This window comes from Polistes canadensis, unplaced genomic scaffold, assembly GCF_001313835.1.
Source record: "Polistes canadensis isolate GaletaPanama2010 unplaced genomic scaffold, ASM131383v1 scaffold_57, whole genome shotgun sequence".
In the NCBI taxonomy this organism is placed as follows: domain Eukaryota; kingdom Metazoa; phylum Arthropoda; class Insecta; order Hymenoptera; family Vespidae; genus Polistes; species Polistes canadensis.
This window is the reverse complement of record NW_014569604.1, coordinates 347,810-371,648: the sequence shown is the minus strand read 5'-3', so window position 1 is coordinate 371,648 and position 23,839 is coordinate 347,810. Positions and strand designations below refer to the sequence as shown.

Sequence of the window (23,839 nt, the reverse complement as noted above, 5' to 3'; positions counted from 1 at the left end):
ATTATATATATATATATATGTATATATATAAGTTAAATAAAAAATATATTAAATAAGCAAATAAGTTAGAAATAAAAAATGTATGGAGTTTTTAGGGTTATTACTCGTAGTATTTAATACCTTTTTGAAAACAAATATCCAGTATCTTCTTTCATTAAGGAGAATTTGATATATACGTGATTGTAAATATCAGTTATGGAATCTCACTTAATAAAAAAATAAGGTAGGACATTTATTTTCAAAAAGTTGTTGCATAGACACTAAATATGGTTTTTTATGACTTAGTAGAGAGAAACTATAATCAATACAATTCAGTCTGTTATTTTTACATCATATAATACATTTTCCTGATTTATAAATGATTTAAACTGATAAAGTATTCGGCAGCTCAATATGTACGAGTAACTATTCTGATATCTAGGAATCCTACCTTTACTGTATGTTGTATTAAAGGAGATTCGTGTGGACGAATGCATTCTCTTATATTCTTCATGATCTTCAAATACACATTATCAAAGACTACTGTTCTAACCATGATGGTAAAGAGGAATTTGGAGATTTAACTTTAATATTAAATTGTTTAAGTGTTGCTTCTAATGCAGTTTGATTCCCAGAAAAATAAGCAGATACTGCATTATGAAATAAGAGTAATTGTTTATGCATCACTTTAATCTGAAAAGAAAAGAGAGATAAATGAATATTATATAATGATGTATAATAAAAATGTGATTACATATTTATTAAAATAAATTCATACTCTGTTCTCATCTAAAAATTTTAATTTAATTGAAACATCAGAACGTAATTTTTCAAAATGTTGTTTATGTTCTTCATAATTCAATTGTGCTTCTTCTAATCTTGTTGCATTGTTTCCATCTGATTTTATAGCCTGTGCTAGTGTTTCAAGATCTGTTCTGTATGCATCGTACTCAATCCTGTTACATAATAGAGCACGTTAACTACATATGTATGAATATTATTTTCCACAAAGTTTTATTTTAATGTAGACAAATTGTTTTATAATTGCCACCTTACCGTGCTATTTCATACTGACGTACTGTTAGTAAAGTATCTTCCATAGTTTTATTGCAAAGAGTATTTACAGAAGATACAAAGAAATTCAAGGCCCCTAGCAGTGTTTCTCCATTTTTAGTCAAATTTCTTTGTGTTTCTGAATTATATAAGAATTCTTCTTGTAATTCAGGTGATTTTTGTGCTAATTCAGAAAACGCTTCTCCTAAAGCATGTTGAGTTTGTACCACATGATGAAAATGAGAGGCTAAAGCCCGAGATAATCTTAAGATATTACAATATTTTCTTTGAGTGTCTCGCAATAATTCAATTTGACTCTCAAGTTCTAGAAATATTTAATTAATAAAATTATATTTTATAATATATTGTACATATTGTAGTTTAATATTATTAAAATGTGTGGATTACATATGAGTTGTATTATATTAAAATAATGTTAATATAAAACTAATATGTAAAGGAATAGTAGTTACTTTGAAAGACAATGATATAAAGTAATTTTTACAAATTTATATCAATTTAATAATCAATAAAAACTTACCAGAATCCACAGTGCGTGATGTTTTTCCAAGTTTTTCATACATAAGTTGTTTTGTACACTTATATGTAGAAATACTCCAATTTTTAATACTTTCAATTTTACTTTGAGCTGTACGCATTGTTTGCGTATCTCCATTTTGGATAGGTGTACTTGGAGATACATTGACTGCTGTTAAAGTTTTAATTTTATTTTAAAACTTTCCTTATATAATTTTAAGAATTATTAACTACTGTTACGCATTTTAATAATTAATGTCAATAAAAATATTATAACAAATAATATATACATACATGTTTGTGGCACCGAGCTACCTACAGTTAAATTTATGGTAGCTGGTCTTGGTAAACTATCTCCGGTACAATTATTTGGTACATGTGGTGGTGGTGTTCCAGAATGAACAGCACTATCACTTTCATTTAATGAAGGAGCATCTTTTAACATTTCATGAATGCTTCTTTCCATTACGCTTGACGTTACAGTAATCTGTGACATTTCACTTTAAAAATATATAAATGATTAATTAATAAGATTATCTATATCATAATTGAACAAAATTAATTTTTCACTATACTTATAATTCTATTATTTTATGTTATCATATCGTAAAGGAAATAAAATGTATTGTGTTAAGCGATAATCATAAAATGTTATCTTAAAATATTTTTTGACGTTTATTCTTGACATTATATTCGATTATGTTGAATTATAATTTTGAATTAAATATTTTTAATATTATCTATATAGAAAAATTAAGTTAAAATAATTTTTCGTCTAATACTTACAATAATTTTCTTTGTTTATTCCTGACTATTATTAGCACATAAAAAATTGTAAATCCTTTACTGACTCAATCTACGTACACATTTCCTCCATTAAACTATTTCAAGCTATTGGCAACGAATTAAGAGCGAAACATGAACGAAATAGATGTAAATACGGAACCATTCATAGCGGAGACGCCACGAAGTAAAAAAAACATCTAATCTTAGCAACTGAAATAAAATCACTATTTCATTATCACATTAAATAACTTATAGATTATTGCAATTTAATTCATTATTCATATTTAACGTTGAAATATAAAATATTATATAGTATTCTGTAATAGTAATATTATATCAATTATTAAAGTTGGTAGCCTTGGACCAATCCTAATCGATCTAGCTGTCAGTGGCAAGAGAAACTACTTGCCACCCATTTGTTGATCATTTAATCTGTTAAAATTTATCTTTAGACTAAAGACTGTTAAAAATCAAAAATGAAATATTTTATTTTGTACTTTAGATTATTGAAGTAAAATTGTATTTACTGAGAAATTTCAGCTTTTTTTAGCTGTGTGAGCATTTCCATGAATAAAAATAATACGAGTGGTATGAAGTTAGGTCTGGTAAAAGCGTGAAGCAGCCTACCATTCTAGCCAATGAAAACCATAAGAGACATCCCCTGTATGGGAGTGCCATTTAATAACAGATGACTATACTTATATTTAACGATTAACTATAAATACAAACGTGAGCGTCTATATCAATATATTAACCTGGTTTATCCCGCTGTCTTTTTTAGTATCATGTCAGTCGTCGTTAGTACTTGAAGCTGGTAAGTCGTAAGAGAAAAGTAGTCTAATCAAGTAATGTAAACAAGTAGTGTTAACAAGTAGTGCGAACAAGTAGTATGATTAAGTGGTGTGACACGTGGTATGAAACGTGATATGCACGTGTGTGACGAGTGTTGTGACAAGTTTTGTACACGTGGTGCAACCACCATATGTTGCTACAAATGGAACTGGATATACTACGAGTCCTCATGGAGCATTTACTACTCCATCGCCAATGGATTACAGACCGATAGCACGCTTAAAGTCTCTATAATCCACAAACTCCTGGAACAGGTTTAAACATTGGAGTAGGGTTTGGAAACATTAATAACACTGAATTGCACATAACAGACATAGAAGTACGCATTCGTAGTTCTCATCCAGATCCTCCACTCGCACAACAGCAAAGAATTATACGAGAACAATTTTGTAGAATTGCGTAGAAGATGAAGTCATTATAAGAGAAGAAAGAGAAACTGTGGGTACTTTACTTTCGATTGACAATCAAGAAGGTGTCGTCAAATTGAATACTGATGAAGTAAAGATATTACATTTGCGGTTCTTATATAAAATGAAATCCTCATAATTATTTCATCTATATCTATATATTTTGTCCTATATTAATCTATATCAATATAATATATTATATATAAAATATTATAAAGAGACAGTTTATTTGTTCTATTGTTCGAGAAAATCTCCGTACAGAAATTACTGAATTGATTTTTAAAAATTATTTATTAAGTCAATAGTTTAGATTTTGTTAAGTAACTAATTGAAATAAAAATGTACTTTGTTTATTCCACAATTTATATTAACGTAAAGGTTACACAACTGATTTTTGTGAAATCTTTATCAGTACATTTATAGATATGTAAGAAATTTTAAAGACATACATCATTACAAATATATTATAGGTAGGAAACAATAAATTCATACTTCAATACTATTAATCAATTTACTTGTAATTTGTACATTTGTAAATACGTTTACATTCATTGTTGTAAATACAGTATGCTGCTTAAACATGTTTTTCTTTCTTATTTAGATGTATATACTTAATATCTGTTTCAACTCTTTCTATTCCTAAATACAAGTAAAGGTATAAGAAAATTATCTTAAGAAAAGTATAATATATATAGAAAGAAAAAGGACATAAGTAAAATTACTGACTTATTCAATTTTTTATATTTTTTACTACCGTTTACTCTTATTACTCACACTTAGTAATTTTCATTATATACTCCACAGTTCACTGCTTGATTATAATTTTCTTTTCTTTCTATGCAATTTGATTTTAATTTAGAGTAATATTTGCTACTTTTGTATTACAATTTTTTTCGAATTAAACAGTTATGTACAAAATACTACAGGTATATGTTGTGTTCGTTACGTGCTTTGAGCAAATAAATATTTCTATGATGTAAAATACAGTTGGAATAGATATTCACTGAGCCAATGTAGTATTTTATGTATTATGTAACTAATTCGTATAATATCGATTTCTATTACGGTATAATTTTTTCATGGGACTAAAAAACTTAAACTACACGAAAAAAGAATAAAGTTTTGTCTAGTTAAATAGTAAAAGATCACGTACAAAGATGAAATATAGATTATTGCATATATCTTTTGTAGTATAATTAATTAAATTTCCACACTCACTTATATGAATTCAAGATTAAATCACGCATAAAGCTGATTTATAAAAATTTAGATGGCAGATTTTTTTTTATATACAATTGACGTGCTCGACAATGCATAATACTAAAATTACATTACTACTTGTATATAACCATAATATACACAATTTCATTGGTATTATAAAAGCCAGTTAATCGTTTTCTTATTTTGTTATATATATATATGGTTTATACATATGTCATTCTTAGAAAACAATATTAATATATTACATGTACAAAAATCAAAAATTACTCTAATAAGTATGTACCAAGAAAGAAACCTTATGCAAAGGATATCAAGTTAATTAGCCACTACATTAAAAAAACATAAAGTGCAGTGTATGGGTATAAAAATATATAAAGATTAACATAAAACATTAAATATTTCTATTCAATGTGAAAGTTTAGTTAATCAATTCGTCAACAATTTAATACTTTTTGTAATATACGGCGCCCCAATACCTTTCTTTACGGTATTTTTAATGTTTCAAAAGTGACTAAGAAATATTAAAGAAAGAGTAAGAATAAATAAGAAAGAAATAAGAAAAAAGTAAGCAAATGAGAAAATATGGTATTTAGATTTAAATTTAAATTTAATTTAAATGATATTTGAATATAATTTTCTTAAATAAAAAGTTTGACACGAAGTGAATTCTGGCACCTTCTTTTTTATAACAAAAAAAAAAAAAAAGAAAAAAGGTACTGTATAGATATATGTAAAATTAAATACAAACGTTCATCAAAATTATTTATATATTACCACCCGGCACTTTATGGCAGATCAAGTTTACATTAATATTTTCACGAATTTATTTTTTAAATAAAAGGTAATAGTTTCCAAGCAGAAAATAATAATAAATAAGTTTTACATTTATTATTATTTTAATCACTAAACATTTGATTCATTTATATATCAGTCGTTTAGTATAACAAGAATTTTCCTATATTTTGCCACTTTGTGCAAATTGTTATAAAATTGAATTTTTGTTCACTGACTTTCTCATGTGAAAAGTTAAATTCTAATATCATAGTTGCTTTCTAATAATGTTGAACACAATCATACTTTATTATGAAATTGTCTCAATGTATTTATGTATATCATTATGAAAAACAATATCCATTTATTTCTTCTCTTTGTCGCTTTCCGTAATTTCCTTTCTATTGGAAATTTTATTGTCACATTTTCTATCCTTCTCGATTTCTTCTTTTACTACACTTTTACTATCACCCCATCGTGTATCAATTTTGCATTTATTTTCTATCTCAGAGCCATTAACTTCTGCTACAATTTTTTCATCTTGTATTTCCACAACTTCTACCTTTTTGTTGTCACCTTGCATCATTTTTGAAGCTATATGATACATATTTTTTACTGCAGTTAAATAACTATGACATTCAGTCTGTAAAGAAATGATAAATATTATTAAATATTATATATATATTTTTTCATTCGTCTAACTTATTAAATTTAAAAAGAACTTACCGATACTTTCTTAAGTTTTTCATCTGTACATCTTAATTTATCTTTGTAAATCTTTAGATCTTCGGATAAACCCTTTAAATTATTTCCTTGTTTTACTGACTTTTCATTAACAATTCCTAATTCATTTTGCAATTCTATCATACGATTTTCTGTATCTACACGAGCTTTTTCAGATCTTTTTAATTGACCAATTAATTTCTCAACGTCTAATAAAGAACCTTTATATAAAACAAATCCTTCCGGTATCGATTCTTCTTCAGTTATTCCTGTAGATTTATCGTCTCTTCTAGCACGTTTAGAAGGTGGTCCGCTTGACACGAACACAGGTAATAATTTTTTGTTACCTAAAAACAAAGAAGTTTCTTGTTATAAAAACTGAAATATATTAGAAAAATTCTTTAAAAGATAGTTAAATTTACCAAGAGCCAATGAACGCAATAAATCTTCTTCGTTCTGAGTCTTTCCATTGTCATTTTTATCTGCATCTTTCTCATCTTTCCCATTGTCATCTTTAGCTTTATCAGTTAATTTTCGATAATGCAAGGAATCTCTAGTAACCACTTTCTGTACTAATTTACGAACTTGTGCTCGTGACAAATTCAGTCCCAAAGTATAAATAAGTTCTTCTATATCTTTATCAAATATGTATCCGCAATGCGTTTGATCAAAATATACAAAGGATAAAAGTAAATAAGGATCATATGTATATAGTTTTGTTTTTCTCTTTTTTCCATCTTTGTCTCTATCTTTTTTACCGTCTTTAACCGAATCGTCATCCTACAAGATAATGTTTATTTTATTGTTAATAAAGATTAAAACAACAAATCAATGAATCAAACTAATTTCAATTAAATCTTTCATGACCAGCTTTATATTACTTATAATCAGTCGTAGTTTTAAATTCTACAAAATAATTCATTGTTGGAAGTACTAATATAATAAAATTAATGAATGGTTACTAAAAAGTTGAAGATTTTAGAATGATATATGACTACGTTATTGGTTCAGAAAGTGTTAACTTTTCTTGCATTAAAATACCTCAGATTCCTCGAAGTCATCATCTTCTTCATCATCATTCTTTTCTTTATCTCGATCCTTTTCATCAGTCTTACTCTTCGCTTCTTTATCATCTTTTTTATCTTTACTACCTTCTCTTTTTTTGTCGTCTCTCCTTTCCTCTTTTTTATTACATTTCCTATCATCTTCACGTCTTCTATCATCTTTTTTCTCGTCTCTTTTATCATCTTTTTTATCTTTCTTTTTATCCTCATCTTTTTCTTTAGGTCTTTCAGGTAAATTACATAACGATCGATAAATGCGAAAACCAAAATCTCGCATTAACATTTCATTAAATAATTCGGCAAATAAAGATACTTCGAACGAATGTTCCTGTCAAAATTTGAAATATTTGAAATTAATCAAATTCATATATAATTAATATATGATTGAATAACAGTAAATGTGAATAATAAATCAAAAGGATAATATGAGTCTAATTCACAGTAACATTGTAACTTTATCAATTTTCTCTACTTTTTAGTTTGTGGAATTAATTAATTTAGCAAATAAGGGACTTATATGTACCTTCGTGTCCTCTGGTCTGTAGTCGAGTAAAACGCTCAATGACATAACTGTACAATCAAATTTTCCATTTTTTGCTGATCTAGATGGATGAACAATAATGTGAGAAGATTCTGGTAATGTATATCTTTTCTCAAGTATGGCTCGTTCGCGTTCGTATAGTTTTCTTTTATCTTCGTCATGCTGTAAATTAACGTACATACTAACACTTAAATATCATTCAATTTTTAATTATATTATGTAGTTATTTGATCTTTTAATAAAATCATCTTAATCTTAAATACTTCCAATAAATATGTATATATGTATGTATATATATATATATATATATATATATATATATATACACATCATTTATGTTCGACCTTTACATCTTTATTTTCCTTGAATTTCTTTTCGTCATCCTCTTTTGGAGGTGGTGATGTATCTTCATTATCTTCTACGTCATCTTGGCGTCCTTCCTCTTTAGCCTGTTCTAATTTGATAGCTTTTAAAAGACGTGCAAGTAATTGCGATTTTAGCCCTTTAGAGCTTAAATTTCGTGCAACTAATTCTTGACGTAAATCATTCACCTTTGTCAATCAAAAAAATATAAATATATATATACGCATATATTAATGAGTAAATATTAACACACTGCGGACTGATCATCCTTTCTCTAAATTTACTCAGTATTGACTATTAAAGTCAATAAATAAAATTAAAAAAAATACATATTAATAGCATTTTTAGTTTTCGAGACAAATATTCCTAAAAATCATCTACTATTTTTTTGATCGAGATGGTATTATATCTCATCAATGGTCCGCAATGTGTTAAATATAATTATCATTTTATAAAATAATAACATACATTCATAGATTTTGGGTCCAGCTGAGAATAATGGGTTGGATCTTTCTTTTCTGGTGCCATATCATCCTGAAAACAGAAAAAATATATTAGCTTGTAGAAGTAAAAAAGATTAATAGGAATCTACAGAACAGAAGCAGCCCCTATAACGAAACGAAACCACTCCCTCTTCATTCTTTCGCCATTCTTCTCTTTAATCATTCTCTCACATAGTAATGATACACCTTTCTTCATTCACGATGTCCCTCAAGTATGACTTAAATAACTGCTAAATTCTCATAGTGTCCTGGCTCTGGTGTCTGTGTCGTTGATAGGTTATGGATATTACCAGTAATGTAGTAGTATATAACGATGAGCAAATGAAATGAATGAATAATTTATCAATGATAGAGGTGAAGGTATCAGGAATAGGAATGGCTCAGCTGTGCTCTTCTCCGAGCTAGGCTTGCTTGCGTCTCTTGTTAATGCAATGAAACTGCCAATGGCTAAGGGAGAATCTGCAATACATTACCCATCGATCATTTTTACACCTGATCTAATATAATTATTTGATAATAAGAAAACTAAGAGAACTACCAAAAACTGTTATGCTACTAATTCTATGTAAAAATTGACTTTTAATATTAATTAACATTATAGTTAAATAGTATCTTTTTTTGTTTATGGATATATTTTTACTATGAACAATGCCAAATATATTCCTCCTTATAACAAATGTTAAGAAACTAAACTAAAAAATATTATAACGTAAAGCTACTAACATCTCAATACATTCCTTTTTTTTTTTCGATGTATAGAATTTATATCTATGATTAATCTCTCACTGAATAGATAATATGCTTTAAAATGTCTAAGTAGAGAAAGTAATCGCAAAAGAATATAGATTCTCAAAGAAAGAATTGGAATACAAGTTGGATCGATGAGCAATTATCGCCTACTGAAAATTCAGTTTAGTAGTAGGAAACAGCTGCATGTATACATAATAAGATAATAAAAAGGTAAAAATATTATGGGATGATGTTGGCAGTGCCTTTTGATCAGCGACGGCAGCCTCATCAGTGTCATTGGCAGCATCCAAATCGTCGGGGTTAGAGGCAGCACGCAGCAATTTTCGTTCCAGTTGTTTCTTATAGTTGAGTTGTAGCCCATCCCACTCCAATCTGGTAGGCACACAGCTCCATACATCTGGGAGAAATAGTATCACGGTTTCAACGCGCGAGGGCACCACTCGCCCTGACTTGTGGGTCGTTTCTGCACGTCTGTAGTAGAGTTCCAGGAAGCGGTACCTGTGCCGCAAGGAAAAACAATACCCAAACGTCAACTCAGATTAATGCTGCTTAGCCTTGCCTTATATGCTAAGTGATCGTTCGCTTGTTCGTTAAGCCCACGCACTGCATACAAAGCCACGCACAGCGTACAACGTAGACCATTTTGAGAAAGCACAAATGAGTAGATCACAACAGTAATTGAACAATAGTGATGATTTGTCTGCCGCGACTGCTCGTATTTCATCGTTGAGGTGCTTGAAACAGGATCCAGTGCACAGCAATCTTCGTTGGTTGGTCGTGCATAAAATAAATACGTACCTCCTATGTAGAGATTTAGCTACAATCTTAGTTTATCAAGTGAAAAACTTATTACAATCTACATTCCTTTCTTTTTTTTCTCGATCACGAACGGTATACCCTGTCGTAGACGCATCTTAATGCTACGCCATGCTAATTAAACTTTAGTAACTTCTCTCTCAAGAAAACTATGTACAATGTAATTTTGCGAACTGTACAAGTTCGAAGTCATAAGAAGGCAACATGACACTGATTATTAAAAGAAATTGAAATCGAAATTTACCATAATAATGACTTATGGAAATTCAATAACCGAATATTTCAATGGTGCATTATAACGGGCAGAAAAATTTGTAAACATCACATTGCTCAAAAAAAGAGAGCTTCGATTAAAAAAAAAATGAATAAAAAGAAATATAAAAATTAAAAAAGAAAAAGAAAAAGAAAAAAAAATGATCTGTAATTGTAATTTAAACATACGTTACATAAAAGAATACCAATATTTGCAAAATCGTACCACTGAGTGCAGCTGGACAAATCTATCCCTGTAAGTGCTTTACAGGTTCTGACAGCCGTTCTGATCAATACCGAAGGATCCTTTTCGGGATTTGGCCCATCCAAGGAAGGACTCCATGGTCCACCAATAGCCATTGTTTCATTTTTACCTCGTAAGCCTACTAAAAAATTTATAAGGCGTGTGGGATGTATATAGTCACGATCTGGGTCTCTGTCCTCTGAGACTCCACAACATCTCTTATAAATTTCTTCCATGGCAGGCATTGATATAAGCATAACCTGCGTTAAATCAAATAAAAAAAATAAAATACAAGACAAGTGAATTGCTAATTAATTAATTTATATAATTTAACAAACCTTTGCAGAAAAGAGATAATCGGCATCAGTAGGCTCTAGTACTGCAGCATTTTCTGTACATGGATCTACATCCTTGTGCATAACATGAAAAGAGCAAGGTTTGTTTAGGGTAAATGGCATATGTGGTGGGAAAGCATCAACCCATCTAAAGTTAGTCGAAAAGAAATCACTAGGAATATACATATTTTGATAACGTCTTCTTATTTCAAGGACATCCGCTTCAGGTCTGTAATTAATAAACGATAATATTACTTAAGATTAATTGATAATTATTAATTCGTGGAGGTAAGAAATGGTAACGTGTAGATTACTAACAAATCAAGGGCGATTTTTGGTATTTGAACCATATATCGCGGCACTACCCTGGTACGTCTACGAGGTCTAGGAGATTTACTTCTTCTAGTTCTCGATGGACTGCGTTCTTCTTTTTTTTCTCGTTCTCTAATTCTTTCTTCTCGACGTCGCTTTCTTTCAATCTCTTCCTCTTCATTCCTACGTTCACGCGGTGATCTCTCCCTAACTCTCCCAACTTTATTACGATTACTAGTCATATTTGTATTTGTTGTGGCAGTTGAAAACCTTCCAATCACAAAATTATTTTTCAACATTTAAATGCAGAATATCAATGTAAAGAAAAAATATTATTAGATACGGTCAATGCTATTTATTTCGTGTCCTGCTCTCAGTGGTATAAAACCAATTTTTTCAATTTTTCAGGGAAATTTTTATTATTAAATCACTTATACCTATTATTTGAATTTTCTGCAGGAGGAGGTACGGCGTTATAAGTTCCCGATGGTCGGTTAACTTGTTGTTGTTGTCGATTACCTTGATTCGTCTGCTGTGTATTAGTATTGTTACTATTATTTACCATAGGTAATACTTGTATTCTTGTAGCATTCCATTTAAATGGCATGGAAGGATTGTAAGATGCTTCTACAAGTACACGATCTCCTACTATTGGATTAGAACCTTTTACGCAAGCACTGAAATACAAATGATTAGAAGTAAATTTAACACATTCACAACAGGGCCGTATATTGAATGTTTCAACACCGAGCAACTCAAATTCTTGCAATTTTCTCCATTAGATACAGCAAATTATATGGTTTACCTATAACATTTGTAATACTAGTGGAACAACTATACATGAACTGCTAGTGATACAAATCACCCAATAGAAGAGTCATACATGTACCACTGGTGGCACATCTCAGTATGAACGTGTTAAATGATTTTAATTAAAATTGATCAGTTTCTTTTACTCACCTTGTTTGAAAGAATACATCTTCATCAACAAAACCAAAATTATCATGTACTTTAGTAACTGTTCCTGTAAAGACTCTTTGTTTTGGCGATGATGAAGGTACATTCTGTTGTACTTGTTGAGGCACACCAGCTACAGACTGTTGAAATGCATTTGTATTTAAAGCTCTTGGAGTCGGATAAGAAACTGTAGCAACTTGTGAATACAATTGCCCAGCAATTCCAGATGGTAAATTAGAACCGAGAGTAGCCATTGAAGCCATTGTTATATTGGGCTGTAGAAAAACAAATAATTATAAATTTAATGTTGTGTTAATTGATAATAATATCAATTTTTCATTGACCTGCTGTAAACCCAAGCTTTGTTGATAGACTTGTTGTGTTTGCTGTTGATATTGAACCATAGGTTGTCCCCCAATAGTACCCATTGCCTGACCTAACATTTGCTGTTGAATATTTTGAATACCTTGTCCTATAAATGCAAATCCAAAGAAATAAAATATAATAAAAATGTGAAGTATTATTTGATATTTGTTATATAATCAAAGTACTTTCTATTTAATGAAACAAATAACAAATTATACAATTAAATACATTGCTACATACTCTATCCAAATTAAAGTAGTATTTAATTCATACAAGAGATATCAAAAATAAGCTTTGAGAATAGAATATTATAATTATTTTTATCATTGTAATAAAAAATAATGAAATCATTCATTTGTATAGATTTTAATATCATTTTATACATCGTCCGCCCACCCGTGTGCATGTACACACTAACAAGCGCTCGCGTGCACATACACACAAACATACAAATCTAGAATAATTATTTTCAAATATTAATAAAATATACAATCTTTCAATAAAATTACGGTCTCTTACTTATAAATATGAATAATTACTTCATTATAATTATATTGTAAGTAATATCCTGAAAAAAGTTTTTTCAACTTATATAAATTTTAACACAAATTTGGCAACATTGTTTTCTGCACACGAAACGACAAGCAACTTTTCCATTTTATATTAACTTATAATATTATCTTACCTGTATTACGAACCCAAGGTGGATTCTTTCCACCACCGAATGGTGAAAGATTACTCATTTCTCTCGAATTATTGTTTTACTTTATTTCTATAAATCTTCTAAAGCTCCGTATTCTCGATTAAGCGTCTTTCACTCGGGCGCCATAGTTTTGGATATCACAAGCATAGAATAATAATCTTACAAGACTTCAAATCACACTTTGTACCAATGTTATCAAATCCAGCAATAAAAGGGATATATTCGGATAGTAGTAATATGTATCAAAGATTTAGTCTTGTTTGATCGATGTTGGCTAATGTTTTAGAGTCTGTTTATTCGTTGAAATTTTTTTCCCCAAAAAGAACCATTAATAACAAAAAATTACCTATATAGTATAGTTCAATACCCATAAAAATAGGCGGCGTCACATTCGACGTTCGGGTGCCTTACTATGTTTACATGTTTCTATACTAACTAAGAACAACTATCAGGTTCTCTGTGATTCGTAGTACAAGCAAATTGAAAACCAGCTGATTTGCGAGTCTTTTAGTATCTCTGTTATTATTTTGGCACAGATTGATTTCCAAATACTCAGGTGAATATATATTTATATATACATACACATATATATATATAGAGAGAGTTTGATAAACATCGTGTCTATTTCTTTGTCTGTTTCTTTCTTTCTCTGTGTGAATAGCATTTCAACATTGCAAAACATTTAGATACAATATGACGTCGGTAGATTCTGGCGTTGAGACTGGAAACGATTCAAATGATAGTTTAATTGTACAACATGAGGCCCTTGGTAGCCAGATCACTTGTAATACTTCTACAACCGTTACGAGTATAATTAGCAGTCAAAATCAAGGACAAGAAAACAAACAGAATACTTCTCGGTTAGTAGTAGAACCAGTTTGGTCAATGGATATGAATTTACCCATATCTTCATTATGTTCGAGACATGGAAATTATAATTTTGTTGATATCAGTCATAATTCGGGTGCCAGTACATCGGGAGAACTCGTTGTATATCCGCCACAGGTAAGAGTTTCTTCATGTTATTAAGAACAATGAAGTTAGATAATATGGAACCATTATGATCGTTTGCTTTGTATTAATTGTGCAATATATTTATATTTTAGGGGTTTTATACTCCTTCAAATAGAGTTTTTCCTGTATCAAGAGAAGTAAAAAGCATAAAAATTATTCCAAGAAAGATGAGATCACTACATTACCTCCGTACTGATCATTTTGGTTGGAAAGACTTTCGAGAGAAATTTATGGAACGTAAAATGCGACTTGCAGCTTACACAAACAATATCGAATTAATGAGAAGACTGTTAATCTCTGGTGTTTCACCAGATAGTCGTGATGAACAAGGACGTACACCTCTTCATTTAGCCTCATGCAGGTAGATAATATTTAACACAAAACAAAATAATATATAATAATAATTCTTGAATACTTCTATATGCAGAGGCTTCGAAGCAATAGTAAATTTACTTTTGGAGCATGGTGCAGATCCTAATAAACGTGACATCGTAGGTAATACTCCGCTTCATCTAGCAGCAGTTGCAAGTAATATATCAGTAGTGACATTGCTTTTAAGGGCGGGAACAAATGTACACTCATTGGATAAGTATGGTTGCAGTCCGTTACGAATAGCGCAGAAAAAATTAAGAATGATGCAAGATTATAGAAAACCTCTTCAAGACGATATGGTTAAAATTAAAGAAGAAGTACATAATATAATTAGTATGCTAATGGTATATGTACAAAAACAAAAAGATATGTCTGAACAAGTTGAAACGCTTAGTAGCTTTTGCTCTCGTCTTTCGCTATCTAATACATCTGATCAAGTACAGGATGATGTCAAAGATTTACTGGCTAATATAGATTCTCTTAACATTACAAATTAACTACTTGTATTAATATACTATGAATATTATCCATCATGTTATACATAGTATATCAATACAATAGGAATACTAAACATTTTATAAACAAAGTAAGTTATGAGAATTAACAATAGTTGTAGCTGTGTTATGTTTAACATCTTGAAGAACTCATCATTTTTTTTCTTTGTCTATTATAATCTTTATTTTAATACTTGTAATTTTAAAGTCCTGGTCTGTCAGTTGCGAAATTTCAATTATAAATAACTTGTCGCATTTTTAACATTCATATCAATTCTACTGCTACATTGCTATAAAAATAAAAATTGAAGGATTTATAAATGTCATACTTGTCATTAATTTTAACTAAAAAATGACGCGTTTATCATTTTCAGTTATCTACTTTATTTTATTTTTTATTAAAAATTATATTAAATTTACTTTATATTATACGTGGTGGTCCACGAATCGTAATCAGTGAAGATTACTCTTTTATTAGCAATTCGATCGAAAATATTTATATTATTTATAGCATTGTTTCAAGAGAGTTTTAACGTGTATGTAGCAAATGTTTTGTAAATTTTTTTTCAAGTTTTTTTCTAGGTAATCTTGAATTTTTTGCCAATAACAAGAATAATTCCTACTGATCACGATTCGTGGTCCACCTTGTATATTACACTTATTCCTGCACTTATGCAGTCAGATAGGTTTACATACAGCAGTACAGATTCTGACATCGAATAAAACTTATTTTGATTGTTTAAAATATCATTATTTTTTTTTTTATTAATCTATGCGATTTAAATGTTTTTATAACAATTACTTGTTTTTCTTACCATGTTCTTTTTTTATAGAAGTAAATTATTTACGCGATTTTTGTTCACATAAAAAAAATCAACGCGGAACGATCAATCAGCATAAATGAAGGGATCGGTGTATATTATATTCATTATGATATTGTAAGGTCATAATTATTAATCTTCTAATCAATTTGACAAAACCAGGCACATAATAAAGATAATGTATTATTAAATTTCTTTTTTTAAAGAAACATTTGTAATTGTTTACGGTAAAAGGTAAATTATCTCTTAACTATGCTATATATTGTTTATAATATGTTTTAGAAGAACTTTTACAAAATATGCATATAAAGAAACATTTGTTATATACATTATACTGTTTTTGCTATTTAAGATTAGAGCTTAAGATCGTAATTTTCACCTTTTCAAAGATACATACATATTTCAATATTTTCTGCGTACATATAAGCTTGTAAATAACCGAAGTAATATCTTTTACGTGTGTACATATTGATTGTATTAACATAAAACAACTTTACTAAACTACAACTTATAATACAAAAATATATATATACGGTAAACTCTCGTACAACGCGCTATATAATAAGATACGTAAATTTCCATTATTTAAAAATTAAATTTGTATTAATTGAGTATTATATTGTTGTGTCTTTATCGTTACCGATTTCCTCTATTTTGTAATTGTTTTTTTTAAAAAAACAGAATTTTTTTTAAAACAAGAATTTTCTCCATATATATATATATCTAATATATATGTTCTTATCAAGTAATTGTTAATTATCTCGAGAAAAATTGAAAAAAAATCGCGTTTTAGAAGACAAATTTTTCAATGCGTAATATATTAACCACGTTACACGGGAATTTACTGTACGTAGATACATCTTTAAATAGCACATTTAGACAGTTTTTAAATTTATATTATTACTTTTGAATAAAGTTTTAAATTATCTATGTTCATATAACATTTTTTTCTTATTTTTTTAGCATAAAATGCGCTCACATTGGTACGAAAAAACTTCATACACCTTGTATAAATGGGAAAATAAGATTATTAAGGTTATACTGCTATTTTCATTTTATAATATTTCCAATTTAGAAATGAAAACAATTTAATAAACATAAATAAATTACAAATAGAAAATAAAATATTTTATTTATAGGAAGAATATGAATCTGACAAAATTAATTTTATTGATTAAGAAAGCACATTATATATTTTCATATTGCAGTGTAATCTTATTATTAATTAATTAAAATAATTATTAATATTAAGGACTTTACTGTGTAGAGAAGATATATAAATATAAAAAGAACCCTTGTACGTAAAATAAATGATATAGGAATAAATTATACAAAAATATATTTCTTTCAATTAAAATGCATTAGTTTTCAAAAAGTTAAATTAAATTATAATATATTTTTAAATATTTATAAAACAGTAAATATTGCCCGGATTTATTTAGTTTAAGATTGCCTACCGATGTAATTAATCGCATAAAATCATTAATTTTTGTTAATATACTTGATTATCTCATTACAACTAATCTTTAGTAATGAGGTAGAAATAATTAACACGACATTATATTATTTTCATATTGTATATACTACATTAATAGGAAGTTTATTCAAAAATCACTATCTCCTTATTTATATAACGTTTTAAAGAAATTTTAATTGAAACTCGTAACTCATAATTTATTTCTTAAATTATTAAAATTCTATACCTTTAAATGTATGTATAGTGATATAATATGTAGTACATAGTTTTAACATGTAAATGTGTAAAACTTGTACCTCTTGTAAAAATCTAAAAATACCTTTTTTTATTACAACAAATAAAGGCAACATGCAAGTTTTCTTTTATTTATAAGATGGAATTTTTGAAACTTTTTTGCATTATAATGATTAATTATTTGTCAACAATTTTATTGGCACCATATTATCTTAATACGAAATCACATCATCCTAAAAATGTGGGATGTGTAAATAGCATAAAAGAGTCAAAAAAAGAAGATGACACCATAGTCAATTATTATCGTTGTTCTTGCAATTCTTTTAAACGGTGTTAAATCTTTTTTAGAAAAAATTCTAAATTTTATATATATATATTATATAACACATATATATAAAACCACATACAATTATGTTGATTCTAATACAGAGAGCAATAAAAAAAGAGAATAGAACATCAATTTCTGATATATCTCACGTAAGAACTTGATTAATAAAATCGTCTAACCATAAGATAAGTATATAGAATATATATGAAATAACATTATTGGTTTCAATAGATATCAAAGATTCTGTGCCATTAGTAACTACATTTTACTGTACAAATTTTTAACTTTTCTATCACTTAACTCTTTTTCATTCTCTCTTTTGAAAGATTTTCAGTGATGTAGAATATCGAAAGAGCACCTTATATAATATTTTATGTATGTACTTTTCAGATCTCGAGAAAATTTCCTTCTATAATACACAATCAATTTTGCATGCTAGCAATGCCATACTTTTTAATATTTTCATTCGAAAAGTTGACAATAACACATATGATACAATATGCTAGCATAATCGAATACATTATAATAAATTATGATTAAGCGAATAATTTTTATAATATCGATTTAAAAATCTTTTCGTATACTATTATTATAACATATCTATATTCTCTTTCATAGCTTTCAAAGAAAAACATTTCTTAAAATATCCCATCTGTTAAATTTATTATTTAAATACTGATTTTATATATTTTAGTAAAATATAAGTAAATTTTAGTATTATACATATTATATAGAAAACTCATATTAAAAATCAAATGAATTTGAAAAAACATTTATAAAATAGAAAAAACACAACAAAAAAGAAAATGTAGAAAATTCACATAATCCATAACAACGAAGTTACTGAAATATATAGTTAAATGATATTAACAGTAATAAATTATTATAGATTACATTTTAAGATACTAAAATATTATATCCTAGACTTTCCATATGCAAATTTGAAAATACTTATTAATTAATGATATGATAGTATGTGATTTATAACAAATTTATTCACTATAACTTTGAGTCTATAATTTAAGGATTGTACTATTTGATTGATTCTGCCGATATAATCACCCTTGTCAAGGTGTCATTACTGTTGCTAAAGAAGGAAATATTTCAGCTTGTAATGGACCATAATCAACTTCTTCGCCATCTACCGTTAAGTGACCATTTGTTCCATCTGCTGGTTCTATTCTAAAAGCCTTGACAGGTATCATGTTAACACCAGAGCAATTTACATGAGTCCCAGTACTTAAACCCAATAAGAACTGTGACAAATAAAAAAATTAATTTTCTTTTTTACCATGTAATAAAATTCATATATATACTGCAAATAATAAAAAAATATTTATAAACTTACCTGTAACAAGTTTGCTCTAGTAATACCAGCTTTAACTATTAAAAGCCATATAATACCATCAGCTAGTTTTGCACGTGGTGCAAAAAAATAATCTTGACCTAAATGAGATTGATACGCCGCATGTACCATTACAAATTCTCCTGTAAAAAATTCTCTCCGTTTGTATAAAATTCTTATTAAAATTAAAAAAGACATGAAAATGTATAAGACATTTTTACCTTGATCTTGAACCCAAGAATCAGGTAGTTGTGCAGTCAGAGCTGGAAGCGTTGACGACGGACCATACATAACTTGACTTGTCGTTATATTTTCAACGTCTATGAAACGATAAAACTTTATTTGTAAATTAACAAGTAACATAAAATTATAATATAATATGAAAAATAATATACCAGGTCCCCTTATATCGCTATCATCTATGCTATGATAACTTGATACAGAACCAGTACTAAAGTATGTAGATTTTGCTGAAGTCGCAGAATAGAAACTGTCTAGCCTTTGTCGTCCCTCAATTTCAGTTTCAAGAGTTATATTTTCAGTTATAACTTCATCATCTCTATAACCATTAAGAGGCAAATCTAATTCATTAGTACTATCGTCACAGGCATCATGGAAACTTTTTGATTCAACTATATTTCCATATCTGTAAAATAGTTTTATTATAAAATGTAACTTTATATTTTGAAATTAAGTAAGTAATTGTAACTATAATACATAGAATATTAGAAAAGTACCGATCTAATTCATCTCCATAACTTCTAGAATGTGTTATTTTTCCATCACTTGTACAATCTGTATGACAAACTTTACCATTGCCAACAACTTCTATTGGCAGTACTTTATCACAAGGCAAATATGATATTTTCCCTTTATATGTTCTCAATCCTATTAAACGTGCTACACTCCAAATAGTGAATCTTTGTCCACCTATGGCACGAAGTCGCTCACTTTCAATATCAATGTCAGAAAGTAAGCCCCATCCGACTGATAAGAATGAAAACAATATTTTGTTTCGAGTTTCAATGCGTACTATATCCATAGGAGCTTTCTTACATTTTACTACAGATAAGGCGCTAATTAGTAAAGGATTGTAATCATATGGTTCTCTGAAAGTATAAAAAAAAATATTTATATATTATTTACAAATACACATATAATATTGAAATATTATAAAATGCAATAATATAAATACGATTTATCAAATAAATTTCTTAAAATACTGTAGTTCCATTCCCTGATACTTTCAAATAGTGAAAGCTGTTTACTATGGTGTCAAGGTAATTAGTTATTCCCAGTTAAAAAATTAATATGAAGTAAAATGAAAGAAAGATATTTAAATAGTATTGATTCCTTAGTGGAAGAAGAGAAGGAAGAACCTACTGTTTAGAGTATGCAATAGATTTCGCCAGACCGTTACCGGAACCACAGGGTATAACACCAAGGGGTAGTTCATTAAGTGCCTTCTCCCAATCGGGTCTTTGAAAAAGGCCGTTGACGACTTCAAAGACGATCCCGTCGCCGCCAACTGTTAGCAAACCGCTCCATTGATAAATATCCTTGGTACGAATGAATTCACGAGCATAATTAGAATATCTAGTGATGTGAATGTCGTACGGTCTTTCAGCTTCGGATAATACAGGATGAATCCTTTTTTGAAAAATTTCCCTGCCTCTTCCGGGTCCAGATTTTGGATTTAATAGGACTAAAAGTTTTCGATTTTCATCTGGGCATGCTGTAACAAACAAAAAAATTACATATATTCTTTTGTTTATTCCGAGTTCCTATTACGCACCTGCCTATTTAATCAATGAGAAATCGATGAATGAATAAATCGATAAATATGATCTACTATATACTTAAATTATGAATATACGAATTTTTTATTCTTTTTACCTCTATGTCAAAATAATATCTCTCTTTTATTTCTACTTGAAAATATTATCACATATATCAAATATGCTAATGGTATTGCAAGGGAACTTGACATATAGCTATTAGAAAAGAAAAAGAAAGCGATATGAATACATAATAAACTCGAACTATGTCCAAGAATTGCATCCAAGAAAAATGTACGATAATCGAAGTACATAGATGAAATAAATCAAAACTATAACCAAGCCAGAAGAATAAAAAAAACGGTAAGAAAAAGAAATGATAAGTAAAGATATTGTTCCAAATATTTCATTTCCGAATAACAAATCGATAAAATATAAGTACCACAAATAAATAAGGGAAATAAATTTATTTAAAAAAATTCAAATGCCATCCTTAGTTATCTATAAATACGGTGCCGATCAAAAATATTCACAAATTTTTCTACATCTTTTGTAAATCTGTTAAAATTAAGTATCATTCTTTATGTAATATTTGTTTTGTAAATTATTCATCTTTAACCAAAAGCTTAAATACAGGAACATTTAAAGTCATAATTCGAATAACGCACGTGATTATCATTTTTTTTTTTTATATTTTGAAAGTTGCCAACATTCTTTCAAGTGGAATTGTACGTCTCACGATTATAATTTGTAAAAATAATATATGATCGTCAAAACCTTATGCTATAATTCAAGTTTAAGAAATTAAAAAATTAATTATTTCCGTCACAATTTCCGTACACGTTTCAACGTGGTATCATTAAAAGTCGATAGAACAATACGATTTATAGAGAACATTTAAAGAAATATTAATACTATTCCAATAATTTTGTTCGGCAGGTTGAGTCAATAGAAATTACTACCTGAAATGGACTCGTTATTTATTGACTTTACAAAAAAATAGTTGAGTATATAATTGTAACACTTATACTTTTATTTCCAAAAAAAAAAAAAAAGGAAAAGCAAAAAACAAAAAAACGAGGCATAAAATAAAAAAAATATATTAATCCTATGAAATTACTCGACTGAAAATATAAATTTTTGTTTAAAATATTTGTTTAATGTAGTCAATAGATAACGGTTTATTTGAAGTGATAATTTTCATCGACTCACCCGGTATAGATTACGCAGTCGAAAGTTCGCAATGACGGTCAAACAAATTATTTATACTTTGCTCATCCTTGTGTTGTTTCTTAAATTTCCTTGAAAGATAAAATTCTCTATAAAATAAATTAACATTAGTAAGGAGCTTTTTTTTTTTGTTATTTTATTAACCGAAAAATAAAATTTTGTAATATATCATAAAGAAACGATATGAAAACAAACAACTTCTTATCGATTCAGTTCTCTATCTCTCTCTCTCTCTATTATTTCATTATTTTATTATAAATATTTTTTGTTCAAAAAGATTAATTAATAAAATGAAAACGAATTGATGGCATCGTAAATATCTAAGAATGTTCACAATGTAATGATGAAACCTCGCGCGTTCAGTGAAGTTTCCAATTACATCTGTTATAATTAACGGAAGTAAATTATCAATAATCTTTTCCAATCTTGTTTTTATGCAACAATACAGCAAAAAATAATACAATTAAAATTAATGATAGTTAAAAATAAGCTAGATTCAAATATAATATCTATTAATGATTCATGTTATAAATAATTTATGTAACTACTCTTAATACTGCAATTATTAATAATAGATGTATTATCTATCGGACCAGTCAAAAGGTAAAAAAATAAAAGGAAAGAAGAAAAAAGCGGGAAAAAAAAATCATTCTAATACGTTCCGTATGTCAAGCCATTTAACGTTTTGACGCATTAAATAAATGTCAGCGTGTACTACCAGTGGTACACAAGGTTTGAATGGAAAGTTTAAGGTGTACCATTGATAATACATATGATACGAAAAGTGTTAAATTAGTTTAATAGTTCTATAATTAAAAACTTGCTTTCTTTTTGTTCTTTTAGAAAAACGATTTCATGTGAAATACAGAATATGAAAAAAAGTTACAAGAAAAAATCAGAAATATATATATATATATATATATTAATCAACTTCATGAAATAATTCTCATAAAAATAATTAAACAAAAACAAGAAAATGTATTGTAGACGCAAGTTTTAAATTAAAACTTATATTCTGAATCCAAACTGAGCTAGTGTCGGCACTAATGCAAGTTTAACAATGATCTTTGTTTCTTTTTTCTGAAAGTTTATGCGACATCATATATAACGAAAAAGGCGCCTTAATACGATATCTTGAAGTAATTTCCTTTCCGGAAATGATCTTATATAGCCACTTAAAGCATGAAGTCCGATATAGGACAAAGAATGAA

General features: G+C 28.2%; 4 protein-coding genes across 6 annotated transcripts in view; 1 reads left to right on the top strand and 3 right to left on the bottom strand.

Annotated features, from left to right (window-relative positions):
• Positions 1-68: 68 nt before the first annotated feature.
• Positions 69-2,649, bottom strand: LOC106785789 (arfaptin-2). Its single transcript, XM_014746516.1, has 6 exons — positions 2,356-2,649; positions 1,864-2,069; positions 1,574-1,741; positions 1,036-1,357; positions 758-935; positions 69-672 (listed from the first exon to the last, which is right to left on the bottom strand). The coding sequence occupies exons 2-6, from the start codon at positions 2,063-2,065 to the stop codon at positions 520-522; spliced, it is 1,023 nt and encodes a 340-aa protein (XP_014602002.1). The 5' UTR covers positions 2,066-2,069; positions 2,356-2,649; the 3' UTR covers positions 69-519.
• A 2,938-nt stretch (positions 2,650-5,587) lies between these two features.
• On the bottom strand, positions 5,588-13,816 carry LOC106785824 (cell division cycle and apoptosis regulator protein 1-like). Of its 2 annotated transcripts, none has more exons than XM_014746575.1 (15): positions 13,518-13,816; positions 12,811-12,938; positions 12,470-12,741; positions 11,947-12,186; positions 11,516-11,779; positions 11,201-11,426; positions 10,845-11,122; positions 9,793-10,048; positions 8,766-8,831; positions 8,279-8,485; positions 7,917-8,096; positions 7,371-7,721; positions 6,752-7,109; positions 6,333-6,676; positions 5,588-6,249 (listed from the first exon to the last, which is right to left on the bottom strand). In XM_014746575.1, exons 1-15 carry the CDS (start codon positions 13,573-13,575, stop codon positions 5,971-5,973), a joined length of 3,507 nt encoding a protein of 1,168 aa, XP_014602061.1. In that variant the 5' UTR covers positions 13,576-13,816; the 3' UTR covers positions 5,588-5,970. The 2 variants fall into 2 exon arrangements, with proteins under 2 accessions (XP_014602061.1, XP_014602063.1); XM_014746577.1 differs by having other exon boundaries at positions 8,285-8,485; positions 13,518-13,575.
• A 116-nt stretch (positions 13,817-13,932) lies between these two features.
• LOC106785823 (ankyrin repeat domain-containing protein 54-like) lies at positions 13,933-16,882 on the top strand. Of its 2 annotated transcripts, none has more exons than XM_014746574.1 (4): positions 13,933-14,091; positions 14,222-14,540; positions 14,642-14,910; positions 14,977-16,882. In XM_014746574.1, exons 2-4 carry the CDS (start codon positions 14,229-14,231, stop codon positions 15,416-15,418), a joined length of 1,023 nt encoding a protein of 340 aa, XP_014602060.1. In that variant the 5' UTR covers positions 13,933-14,091; positions 14,222-14,228; the 3' UTR covers positions 15,419-16,882. The 2 variants fall into 2 exon arrangements, with proteins under 2 accessions (XP_014602060.1, XP_014602059.1); XM_014746573.1 differs by having other exon boundaries at positions 13,934-14,091; positions 14,197-14,540.
• A 2,368-nt stretch (positions 16,883-19,250) lies between these two features.
• Positions 19,251-23,839, bottom strand: part of LOC106785800 (sphingosine kinase 2-like) — an 8,956-nt gene continuing 4,367 nt past the window's right edge. Inside the window, exons 2-7 of the mRNA XM_014746530.1 lie at positions 21,004-21,355; positions 20,358-20,729; positions 20,016-20,266; positions 19,842-19,940; positions 19,624-19,763; positions 19,251-19,531 (exon numbers count right to left, since the gene is read on the bottom strand). Coding sequence (XP_014602016.1) covers positions 19,343-19,531; positions 19,624-19,763; positions 19,842-19,940; positions 20,016-20,266; positions 20,358-20,729; positions 21,004-21,355 — 1,403 coding nt within the window. The 3' untranslated portion in view covers positions 19,251-19,342. The remainder of the gene's footprint in view (positions 19,532-19,623; positions 19,764-19,841; positions 19,941-20,015; positions 20,267-20,357; positions 20,730-21,003; positions 21,356-23,839) is intronic.